The 12,933-nt window shown below is 36.2% G+C and overlaps 1 protein-coding gene across 1 annotated transcript in view; it reads right to left on the bottom strand.

Annotated features, from left to right (window-relative positions):
- Positions 1 to 12,933, bottom strand: part of CFAP43 (cilia and flagella associated protein 43) — a 112,074-nt gene that overhangs the window by 41,782 nt on the left and 57,359 nt on the right. Inside the window, exons 17-19 of the mRNA XM_041744950.1 lie at positions 12,186 to 12,333; positions 9,552 to 9,647; positions 8,696 to 8,773 (exon numbers count right to left, since the gene is read on the bottom strand). Of these exons, the coding sequence (XP_041600884.1) occupies positions 8,696 to 8,773; positions 9,552 to 9,647; positions 12,186 to 12,333 (322 nt within the window). The remainder of the gene's footprint in view (positions 1 to 8,695; positions 8,774 to 9,551; positions 9,648 to 12,185; positions 12,334 to 12,933) is intronic.

Below are 12,933 nucleotides of genomic sequence, written 5' to 3'. Positions count from 1 at the left end.
TTTGGTTTGTTTTTTAACCAAATTAAAAGAAGAATTTGCACTTTATACATACTGATCCAAAGCATAGGGGAGAAAAGTAGAAAACTACTCAAATCATATGTTAAGGCTGGTATAACCCTGATACCATAATTAAACAAAGAAAGCACAAGAAAACAATCTTACTTCTGGATAAAGATACATAAATCCTAAATAAAATATTAGCAAATGGAATCTGTTGTAAAATGACCAATGTCTATTGGAGGAACACAGTATATTTGAAAACTTCACAATAAAAACTCTTAGGTAACAAGAGATGGAAAGGAATTTAACTTGTGAAAGAATATCAAACAGATGCTGAGGCAAATATTACACTTAAAAGTTAGAAACTTTCCTGTTAAGGTCAGGAAGAAGACAAACATGTCCACTCTTATGACTACTAGTATATTAGAAGCCCTTAGCATAAGACAAGAAAAAGAAAGTATAAAAATTGGTAAGACACATGATTTTTCAGAAGATATGATACTTTACCTAGACAATCCAAAAGAACCAACTGACAAAAGAGCAGAACTAAAAAGAGAATTCAGCAAGGTGATCAGATATAAAAGATAAAATCAGTAACATTCATATATACTATTAATAACCAATTAGAAAATATAATAGAAAAATATTCCATTCACAAAAGCAAAAAAACCCTATCAAATATCTAAAATAAACCTAATAAGAAAATTACACAAAGTCATTTTTAGACTATAAAACTTCACTGAAGAATTTTAATTGAATAAAGATATATATTTATTTACATATAAATATATTTATACAATATATGTTATATATAAGATTTATATTATAGGGGGAGTGGTAAAATAGTGAAATAATAGGGCAACTCTAATCCTGCTTCCTCACTGGAACATAGGTAAATAAAGATAGGATCATTCTAAACTTCCATGAAATTGATCAAGAAGTCTTGCAGAAGAAAAAAAAAAGAAGTCTTGCAGAAGGAAGCTGCACATCTACAAGTCAGAAAAATGACTCGTGGAAGACGGAGGAATTCACTCTAAATGAAAGAACAGGATGAAATGATGGCCAGATTTAATCAATGCAGATATAAGTAAAATGTCTGAACTAGAATTTAAAACAACAATATAAGGATACTAGCTGGGTTTGTAAAAAGCATAGAAGACACCAGAGAATCCCTTACTGCAGAGATAAAAGACTAAAATCTAGTCAGGCTGAAATTAAAAATGCTATGAACAAGATGCAGTCCCAAGTTGAGGTCATAAAAATGATGAATGAGAAGATCAAATCAGTGACAGAAGATAAAACTATGGAAAATAATAAAGCTGAAAAGAAGAGGGAAAGAAAACCATTAGATCACAAAGGTAGACTTAGGGAACTCAGCGATTCCAAAAAATGAAATAATATCCATATTATAGGAGTCCCAGAAGATGAGGAGCAGGAAAAGGGAGCAGAAGGTTTATTTGAACAAATTATAGCTGAGAATTTCTCTAATCTGAAGGAGGAAACAGGCATTAAATCCAAGAGACATGGAGAACTCCCCTCAAAGTCAACAAAAATAGGCCAACACCTTAACATATTATAGTGAAGATTGCAATTTACAAAGATAAAGAGAAAATACTGAAAACAGCTCAGAAAAAAGGGTCCTTAACCTATAAAGGTAGACATAGAAGGCTGACAGAAGACCTGTCCACACAGACCTGGAGGCCAAAAAGGACTGGCATGATATATTCAAGATGCTAAATGAGAAAACTATGCAGCCAAGAATACTTTATCCACCAAGGCTTTCATTTAGAATAGAAGGAGAGATAGTTTACAGGACAAACAAAAACTAAAGGAATTTTCAACACAAAAACAGTTCTGCAAGAAATATTAAAAGGGACCCTTTGAGCAGAGAGAAACCAAAGTCAAAAGAAAGCTAGAGTAGCCATCCTTATATAAGACAAACTAGATTTTAAACCAAAGACTGTATTAAGAGATGAAGAAGGATACTATATCATAATAAAAGGGTCTACCCAACAAGATCTAATAATTGTTAATTTTTATTCCCCTAAATTGGAAGCAGCCAAATATATAAACCAATTAATAACAAAATTAAAGAAACTCGTTGATGATAATACAATAATAGTAGGGAACTTTAATACCTCACTCACAGCAATGGACAGATCATTTATGCAGAAGGTCAACAAGGAAACAGGGGCTTTGAATGACACACTGGATCAGATGGGCTTAACAGATTTCTTCAGAGCATTTGATTCTAACCAGCAGAATACATTCTTCTTGAGTACACATGGAACATTATCCAGAATAGATCACATAAATCAAGTCTCAACTGGTACAAAAAGACTAATTTCATACTATATGCAGGTTTTTAGACCATACTGCTATGAAATTTGAAGTCAGCCACAAGAAGAAATTTGGAAGGACCACAAATACGTGGAAGTTAAAGAGTATCCTATAAAGAATAAATGGGTCAACCAGGAAATTAATGAAAAATTTTAAAAATACATGGAAGCAAATGAAAATGAAAACATGACAGTTCAAAACCTGCAGATACGGCAAAGGTGGACCTAAGAGGGTAGCATATAGCAATATGAGCCTTTTTCAAGAAGCAAGAAAATCTCAAATACACAATCTAAACTTATACCTAAGGGAGCTGGACAAAGAATAGCAAATAATGCCTAAATCCAGCAAGAGAAGAGAAATAATAAATAATAGAGCAGAAATAAATGACGTAGAAATAAAAAAAAAAACAAGTAGAACAGATCAATGAAACTAGGAGCTGGTTCTTGTAAAGAATTAATTAATAAGATTGATAAACCCCTAGCCAAACTTATCAAAAAGAAAAGAGAAAGGACCCAAATAAATAAAATCATGAATGAAAGAGGAGAGGTCACAACCAACAGTGAAGAAATATGAACAATTATAAGAGAATATTATTAGAAATTATATGCCAACAAATTAGGTAATCTAGAAGAAATGGATACATTCCTAGAAACGTAAACTACCAAAACTGAAACAGGAAGAAATAGAAAACCTGAACAGACCCATTATCAGCAAAGAAATTGAATCAGCAATCAAAAATCTCCCAACAAACAAAGAGTCCAGGGCTGGATGGCTTCTCAGGGGAATTATAACAAACATTTAAAGAAGAATTAATACCTATTCTTCTGAAACTGTTCCAAAAAATAGAAATGGAAGAAAATTTTCCAAACTCATTCTATGAAGCCAACATTACCTTGATCCCCAAACAAAGATCCCGCTAAAAAGGATAATTACAGAACAATATCCTTGATGAACATGATTACAAAAATTCTCACCAAGATACTAGCTAATAGGCTCCAACAGTACATTAAGAGGATTATTTACTAAAACCAAGTGGGATTTATTCCTGCAGGAGTGGTTCAACATCTGAAAATAAATCAATGTGATATACCACGTTAATTTTAAAAATGGTAAGAATCGATAGATGCAGAAACATCATTTGACACAATACAGCATCTTTTCTTTTTTTTTTAAAGATTTTATTTATTTATTCATGATAGACATAGAGAGAGAGAGGTAGAGACACAGGCAGAGGGAGAAGCAGGCTCCATGCCAGGAGCCTGACATGGGACTCGATTCAGGGACTCCAGGATTGCTCCCTGGGCCAAAGGCAGGCACTAAACCGCTGAGCCACCCAGGGATCCCCTACAGCATCTTTTCTTGATAAAAACCCTCCACCATGTAGGAATAGAGAGATTATAGCTCAACATCATAAAAGCCATATACAAAAGACTCACAGTGAACATCATCCTTGATAAGGAAAAACTGAGAGCTTTTCCCCAAAGGTCAGGAACACAACAGGATGTCCACTCTCACCACTGCTGTTCAACATAGTGCTGGAAATCCTAACCTCAGCAATCAGACATAAATAAATAAATAAATAAATAAATAAATAAATAGCATTGAAATCAGCAAAGAAGTCAAATTTTCACTCCTCACAGACGACATGATACTCTGCAGTAAACCCAAAATACTCCACCAAAAACTTGCTAGAACTGATACAGGAATTCAGCAAAGTTGCAGTATATAAAATCAATGCACAGAAGCCAACTGTATTTCCATACACTAAAAATGAATCAGCAGAAAGAGAAATCAAGGTATCGATCCCATTTACAATTGCACCCAAACCTATAAGATATCTAGGAACAAACCTGACCAAAGAGGTAAAGGATCTGTACTCTGAAAAATATAGAGCACTTATGAAAGAAATTGAGGAAGATAAAAAGAAATGGAAAGATATTCCATGTTCATGGATTGGAAGAACAAATAGTGTTAAAATGTCTATGCTACCCAAAGCAATCTACACATTCAATGCAATTCCTATCAAAATTTTTCACAGAGCTGGAACAAACTATCCTAAAATTTGTATGGAACCAGAAAAGACCTTGAATAGCCAAAGTAATGTTGAAAAAGAAAACCAAAGCTGGAGGCATCACAGTTCTGGATTTTAAGCTGTATTACAAAGCTGTAATCATCAGGACAATATGTTACTGGCACAAAAACAGACACATAACTCAATGGAACAGAATAGAAAACCCAGAAATGGATGCTTAACTCTGTGGTCAACTAATCTTTGACAAATCAGAAAAGGCTATCCAATTGAAAAAAGATAGTCTCTTCAATGAATGGTGTTGGGAAAATTGAACAGCCACATGTAGAAGAATAAAACTGGACTATTTTCTTATACCATATATGAAAATAAACTCAAAATGGATGAAAGACCTAAATGTGAGACAGGAATCCATCAAAATCCTAGAGGAGAGCATGGGCAGTAACCTCTTTGACCTCAGGCATGGCAACTTCTTGCTAGACACATATCCAAAGGCAAGGGAAACAAAAGCAAAAATGAACTATTGGGACTTAATCAGGATAAAAGCTTTTGCACAGTAAAGGAAATAATCAACAAAACTAAAAGGCAACCTACAGAATGGGAGAAAATATTTGCAAACATCTCATCAGATAAAGGGCTAGTATCCAAAATCTATAAAGAACTTTTCAAATTCAACACACAAAAAACAAATGTCAAAAAATGAGCAGAAGACATGAATAGACATTTCTCCAAAGAATACATACTAATGGTTAACAGACACATGAAAAAATGCTCAATATCACTCAGTGTCAGGGAAATACAAATCAAAACCACAATGAGATATTACCTCATACCAGTCAGAATGGCTAAAATTAACTCAGGAAAAACAGATGTTGGCAAGGATGTAGAGAAAAGGGGAACCCTCTTACACTGTTGGTAGGAATCCAAACTAGTGTAGCCACTCTGGAGAACAGTATGGAGGTTCCTCAAAAAGTTAAAAACAGAGCTACCCTATGACTCAGTAATTTCACTTCTAGATATTTATCTAAAGGATACAATAATCATGATCTGAAGGGGCACATGCACCTCAATGTTTGTAGCAGCAACATTAGCCAAAATATGGAAAGAGCCCAGAGTCCATCAACAGATGGTGGATAAAGAAGATGTGGATATATATATATATATATATATATATATATATATATATATATATATATCTCAAATAAATTTTTACCCAAATCCAAGATAAGCAATGTATTCTCAATCAAAGTCAAAGCAGAGTTTTACATGGAACTTGACAAGCCAATTTTAAAATTCAAATAGAAAAATATGTGTGCATAAAAAGGTCAACAATTTTTTTTTCAAAAGAAGAGTGGGGCACCTGGCGGCTCAGTGGTTGAGCATCTGCCTTTGGCTCAGATTGTGCTCCCAGGGTCCTGAGATCAAGTCCCATATCAGACTCCCCACAGGGAGCCTATTTCTTTATGTCTCTGCCTCTCTCTGTGTCTCTCATGAATAAATAAATAAAATATTTTTTAAAAAGGAAAAGAAGAGTAAAAGAATTACTTTCAAGATGTAAAATATTTTATAAAGCTATAGCTATCAAAATAGTTTGGAATTAGCTTGGGAAATGATCAATACTCAATTTCAGAATAGAGGGTCCAGGAATACTGTCTACATGAGAATCCAGAAACTGACAGAGGAAGCACTGCAAATCAGTAGAGAAAGGATGGTATATTCAATAAAAAGGACTGGCGAAATGGGCTATTCATTTGAAAAAATAAATTTAGATCCATACCTCATACCATTCATGAAAATAAATTACAGGTGAAATAAGGGAGTATTAGAAAAAAGTATGTTGAGACTTTGGAAGTCCTTTTAAAACCACACATACAAAAAAAAGCTCTAAAAAAACTATCAGTACATTTGGATCATAACTAGATCATAGCTCCAGATTTTCCCCTTGCATACTCTGTGCTCTTTCCCCCTCCCAGCTGACTGTGGTGAGCTCAAGCAAGGCAACTTACTTCAGAAGCTGGGAGCTGAAGACCCTCTGCCTCCTGCATCTCTGAATGACTGCATGGAATAGAGCACCTAATGACCTGAAATAAACTTCCAATCCCTATGCCACTATATTTTTGGAGTTTAGTTATTATCACAGCTTAACTAGCCCTAATTATCATAAATATAAATTAAAATAAAAATAAAAAACTCTACAATCAAAAAGAAAAAGACCAACAACCCGATAGAAAAATAGGCAAAGGATATGAACAGAGAATTCACAGAAGAGGGAATACAAGGTATTTTAGAGTTATAAAGAGATATTCAACATAATTAGTAATACAGAAAATAAAACAAAGAGGAGGAAATTCCCAAAGAAAAATCTGAGGACATTTCCCAGAACTGAAAGACAAGGTTTTTTTAATTGAAAGAGCTTACCAATGTCTGGCACATGAGGATGACAAAACAAGCAAACAAAGTAGGGTCCTGGTACAAAATAGATGACACACAAATGGGATAACTATGGAGAGGGACTTTTACAAAAGTATTGTCAGGGTAACAGAAACCAGCAAGGCATGATAAAGCATCTGAGGCTAGCATCCAAAGAAAATGATCACCACTCCTATGTGTGATGGATAAGGGTGGGGAGTGATTACTGGAACCTGAAGAGATCAGTAGCTGTAGGAAAGGGCTGACTGTTACTGCCAACTCATGATACCACAAAGAAGCCACTGGAGGAATAAAGACCCGGCTCTCTGATCTGCTAATACCACTCACTGGCTAAGTGCAACCAGAAACTAGAGGCAAGATAGCATGGTGACAATATCCACAGAGGGTAGCCTCTTGAGAACAAGGTGGAAAAGGGTGAGGAGTATATCTGCACCAGCAAACCAAGAACATCCATCAAACCTATCAAGGTGTATAATTATGAAGTCTCCTAAGAGCTGGGATAAAAAAAAAAAAAAGGATCCCGTAAGTTTATAAAGACAAGAATCTGGTTACTTACAAAGAATTGGGAATCAGAAAGGTATTGGATTCTCTGAAGCAAACATTGAGAACTAGAAGATGATGGATCCAGGCTTCAAAATTCTGAGGGGATATCAAGGAACACCTAGGCAAGTTATCAAATGAGTGTGACAGTAGGATAAAGACATTTTAAGAAAAATCAAGTTTCAAAAATGTCTCTCCCACATGCCCTTTCCCAAGAACAGAGCCAAAGCATTGTACAACTTTAAGGGCCAGGCACCATTCACACAGTATTATATTTAAATGGCATGCCAGAAGCACAGCTAAATGATGTCCTCAAACATGGGATGACACAACAGTCCTGCTTAGAAGCTATCAGAAGATGTCCATCAAAAAAAAACAAAGAAAAACTCATGGGGCCCTGGAAAGAGGGGCTCTAACTCAGAGGCAGGTGAGAGGATTTCCTAGGAAGATAGACAAGAGGAGTTCCTAGGACCAGGTACATCGCCTAGGGAGCAGGGTGCTTAGACTGGACCTGGAAGATGGAAAAGGTGATAAAACCAACCAACCAACCAACCAACCAACCAACCAACCAACCAACCAATTTACCAAACAAACAAAACACTGACAGCTTGATTTCCTCAGGTATTTGTATAAAGAAGAGTTATTAGCATTTTGAGAGTCTGAATAGGTAATAGGTACATAAAAAGGCTTAATCTGAAACAAAGGCAATTATTAATTCCAGGAAAAATATGATTATAAAAATGGAAATGTAATCATAATATACCATGTGGCTCAGCTTTGAAGAACACTTATGTAACTATAATAGTGTGCATACTGAGTATGGATATATGTGTATGTTGTAGTGATGGGGGTGTAAAAGAACCTTATACCATCTTCTATACCAGAAAGCCCACAGTTAGTGTCAAAATAGAAATAACAGTATTAAAAATATGATTTAGAATGATAGAGGTAAATATCCAAACAAAAAAGCTGAAAGAACTGAAAACATTTACCTTGGGAGTACAGGAATCCTAGTGAAGAGAAGCAGGACAGATGCTGCTTTTAAAACATTATTTTTAATTATATAACTCATTATTTGACTTGTAAAAGTGTAAACATATAACTTTGATAAAAATAAGTACTAAAAAAACAAATAAGACCCAGTGTTTCAGGAAGACAGAGAAGAAAACCATTGTTTATATATAGTGTGGTATGGTTCAAATTCCACCATGGTACAGCACTGGTAAAAAAAACTGAGCTTACTGGCAGAGGGGAAAAATGAGTACAGCTCCTCATGCTGTGTTGGAGAAAATAAAGCTTAGAAAGGAATTTTAGACTGAGGGCTAGCATGTAAGTTTACGAAATCATAATACTTACAGTTTTAGCAAGTGCTTTGATTCTCGTTTTTATCTCTTTCCTTTTCTTGGAAAACAGTCTAACTTCATTTTTGATGGCCTGAAATGGAACAAGTATATCACTTAAACAGGCAAGAGAAATGATAGTTATATGATAAATACGTTGATATATACAGAGGCACATAGATACATAGATAGCACTTTTCTAGAAACACAATTTTTTAAAAGACTAATGATACAATACAAATATTTATTACAAATTATTACAAATAATAATACAAAGTGTATATGGAGTAACACCACTCCAATCCCTTGCTTAAAGTTCACTGTGACTATGTAAGTGACTGTCAAAGCAATTTGCAACTGATATCATTTTTAAGGTCAATGGAGAAGAAAACAAACAAACAAATAAATAGATGACAAAGGAAACTAGTCTGCTATCTTATTGGGGTCTTGAGTAAGATTAACAAGCTAAATCCAGACACGAGCTGCTGGCTTTGTCACCTTCCTGTACATCTGAAGCCACCATGTCCTTTTTCCTGTTCCTGGCTCACACCTTTTCTTTAAATCAACTTTGTGGCATCCCCCAACATTTACCTCAAATGAGGTATCTGATTATTCCTCACTTTGGCTTCCCCTAGACACTTTTGTTCTGTCTCATATTAGCTTAAGTACTGTTCTTAAAGCTAATAACTTCATCTAAAGGTTGGTCTGGATGAGGGTGTTTGCTTTCAGCAAAGTTATACTCATATGATGTAATGCGCTGCCAAGTAGTATTTTGTTCTACCTTCTAACTTTCCAGTGGGTTTTCAAAGGAAACTAATCTATTACTAACTTACAAAGTATTATTTCAAACCTCTTCCATGTTTTATAAATACCTCTTGGTTTTTTTGTTGTATCCAGGGAATCTCCTTTATACCATCAACTTGGACTAAGTCCTCTTGTGATGATGAATCAATGCTTGACTTCATATTCTCATTCATCTTAGAAGAAGACAGACATTTCTTAAAATTAAAATTCTTTGCCTCCCACCCTACTTCATATCATTGCTTTGGATCTTTTTGTACTTGTTGCATTTTTAAAATAATACCAAAAATTTCGCCTGCCTAAAATGTAATAACTTATTAATTTAATTCATACCAGTCTGTCCTTATATCAGCCACACTTTTCCTCTGAGAAGGCAGAAATGATCAGACGAGTTACACATTTACCAAATTGCTCCTGGCCTCCTTCCTGTCATTACAGACTACATGCTCCTGCCTATCAAGCCCAGTCTTGCTATAGTACTTAGGAATTCAATCTTTTCCTCCTTTTTGAGGAAAAAAAAAAATCCCATTGCCCTTCTGCACCATCCATTTCTCCTTTCTACTGAATGTTTCCCAACAAATCTTTTCCAAACATGTTCCAGTATATGCTGTCCTAGGAAAGCTATTGACTGCCCCCTTTCTATGCTCCCCTTTGCAGGAGAATGTCTAGAAAGTTTGGGATGTCACACTCTTCTGAGCCTTCTAGAATGTCACCAGCTGCCCCCTTCTCAGACTCCTTTGCCTCCCTGAACTCTTCTCATGGATCTCTAGAAGTTACTCTGTCTTGATCTCCTCTGTTTCTTGCCATCCCCTCTTCCACAATAACTGTACCTGGTTTTATGGCTTTAAATTCCTTGCATGCGCCCTTGATGCTCAAATCAACATCTTCAATCCTGACCTCTCCTCAGAACTCAAGTTCATCTGTCCAACAGTCTACCTGGTATCTCTCCTCGATGTCTAACAGGCTTCTCAAGCTCAGCATGGGTAATTGATTTCAGAATACCTTCTTCCTCCCCATAACAGCTCCCTTCTCCATAGTCTTCCTCCTCAACCTGCATGGTACCATCTTCTACAAAGTTGTTTAAGTAAAAAAATCTAGGAGTCATCCTAGAGTCTATTCTTTCCCTGTCCTATATCCAATCTATCAGTGATAAACTGTCAATTTTATTTATTTTTAAAAAATTTTATTTATTTATTCATGAGACACACACACACACACAGAGGCAGAGACAGAGGAAGAACGAGAAGCAGGCTCCATGCACGGAGCCTGATGTGGGACTCAATTCTGGGACCGTGGGATCATGCACTGAGCCAAACGCAGACACCCAACTGCTGAGCCACCCAGGCGTCCCAAACTGTCAACTTTAACTCTGAAATCTACCTGGAATCTATTACTTCTTCTCCATAATATTTCTCCTCCATTGTTGTAACCCAGACCTCTGCCATATCCTCTTAATTAATCTCCCTGCTTCCACTCTTGTTCCCTACAGGAACCATTCTCTAGGCAGTGGCAAGTAATCATTTATATATATATATATGTGTGTATATATATACACACACACACACACATATATATATAATGATCTTGTATATATATATATATAATATATGTAAATGATTTTGTAAATCCTCTGCTCACAACACTTTAATAGGTTCTCATTACAAGTAACATAAAATCCAAACTCCACCTGTGGGCAGCCCTGGTGGCTCAGCAGTTTAGCGCTGCCTTCAACCCAGGGCCTGATCCTGGAGACCCAGGATTGAGTCCCATGTCAGGCTCCCTGCATGGAGCCTGCTTCTCCCACTGCCTGTGTCTCTGCCCCTCTCTCTCTTTGTGTCTCTCATGAATAAATAAAATCTTCAAAACAAAACAAAACAAAAAAACAAAAAACAAACTCCACCTGGTTTACAAAGCCTTTATCTACCTCTACAATCTCATCTCCTATTGTTTCCCTTGCTCACTTCAACTGCACAAACTTCTCGGGGTCTCAAGCATGCTGCTCTATTCCCTTTTGCCCTATTCTTGCCTCTCTGCCCCCACCATTGCACCCTCTTTTAGTTCAGATCTCAGTTTACATGTCTGTTCGTTGGAGAGATTATTCCAGCCAAACATTAGCATTTTTATTCACTAAATGGATCTTGTCACTATCTAATATTTTCTTGTTTGAGTACTTATCTCTCCCTGCTCACCCACAACTCCTAATTAGAATGTAAGCTCCTTGAAAGCAGTAAATATTTCTGTCTTGTTCATGACTATCTCCCCTACAGCCTGGCACTTTGTAGGTACTTGATAAATATTTGTTAAATAATTGAATGAATGAATGAATGAATGAATAAATGTTCTCTGGCTAGACACTTCCTAAATAAAGTATATGATGTAAAGGGAGAGAGAGACTGGTTTGATCAAGCACCAGAATTAGGAGTAAGATTTGTTTTTCAGGCAAGCCCAGATCTTATATTATGGTTTAATAAGATCTAGGATATAATATTTGCTTTGAGAATATTGCTTGAGAAAGGCTGAGTATTTTCTCACAGAGGTAGCTCATGCTCTTTTCAAAAACCACGGGATACCTGGATTAAGTATCTGCTAAAAGAAAACCACAAACTGAAAACTGATATCTGATTTAGAAAAGAAGAGGTGGTAGGTGGGGGGGAGGAGGAGAAGGAAGGGAGGACAGAAGGACAAATGCTATGTTGGAACTCAACTGAGCATTCAGATTTTGATTCCAGATTCAAGGACTCTCCTTGTTGTATACTTAAATAATCATTTTCCTCATCCATGGTGTTGTGCAGAGAAATTAAAAGTTTCTCGTAATATTCGATAGCTTCACTGGCTAAGTTTCCTCCAAACCGCCTATATTAATAAAAAAGAAAATAAACAGGCTACAAAGCCACAATTTTAAAAAGTCACTTTAAGTAGCATTATTTCCAGATACCTAACTATTTCTACACAAAGAAATATGGTGTCAATTCTCCACAGTGCCCTGTAGTTATCAAGACTCTGCTTCTTAGAAGAGAGCCCTTTCATGGGCTCCTAGACATAATAATCCTTTTGACCTCTCTGAGGGGACCTCTCCTCACATTGTCCCTGTACTTCTCCAACAGGTGTTATGAAAGGGAGGACTGATCATCTCGTATGTACTAACTCTGTCTTGTTATCTTTTGTATTTTGATGCTCTAACAACTGGAGCCTTGCTGACCCTTTGGGCACCGCTCCTTCCAAGACCAGCCAATTGCTACAGGTAGGAAACCACTCACCCTGGAGCCTCCTTTCAAATACAAACCAACCGATCCAGAGCCCACACCTCCAATTCAGGGCTACTATTTCTTTACTCTAATCACCCCAGGGCCAAGTATCAGGCAATGGGGGCCATTATCCAAATTAGCCAATGCTAAACCTACCTGCTTCTTCCCATGGAAACCAAAATAAAGCTTTTGCCCACATTTCCTTTCT

The sequence above is a fragment of the Vulpes lagopus genome, chromosome 2 (assembly GCF_018345385.1).
Source record: "Vulpes lagopus strain Blue_001 chromosome 2, ASM1834538v1, whole genome shotgun sequence".
Lineage (NCBI taxonomy): Eukaryota > Metazoa > Chordata > Mammalia > Carnivora > Canidae > Vulpes > Vulpes lagopus.
Note: the sequence above shows the minus strand (reverse complement) of the source record. Positions and strands in the feature narration are given on the sequence as shown.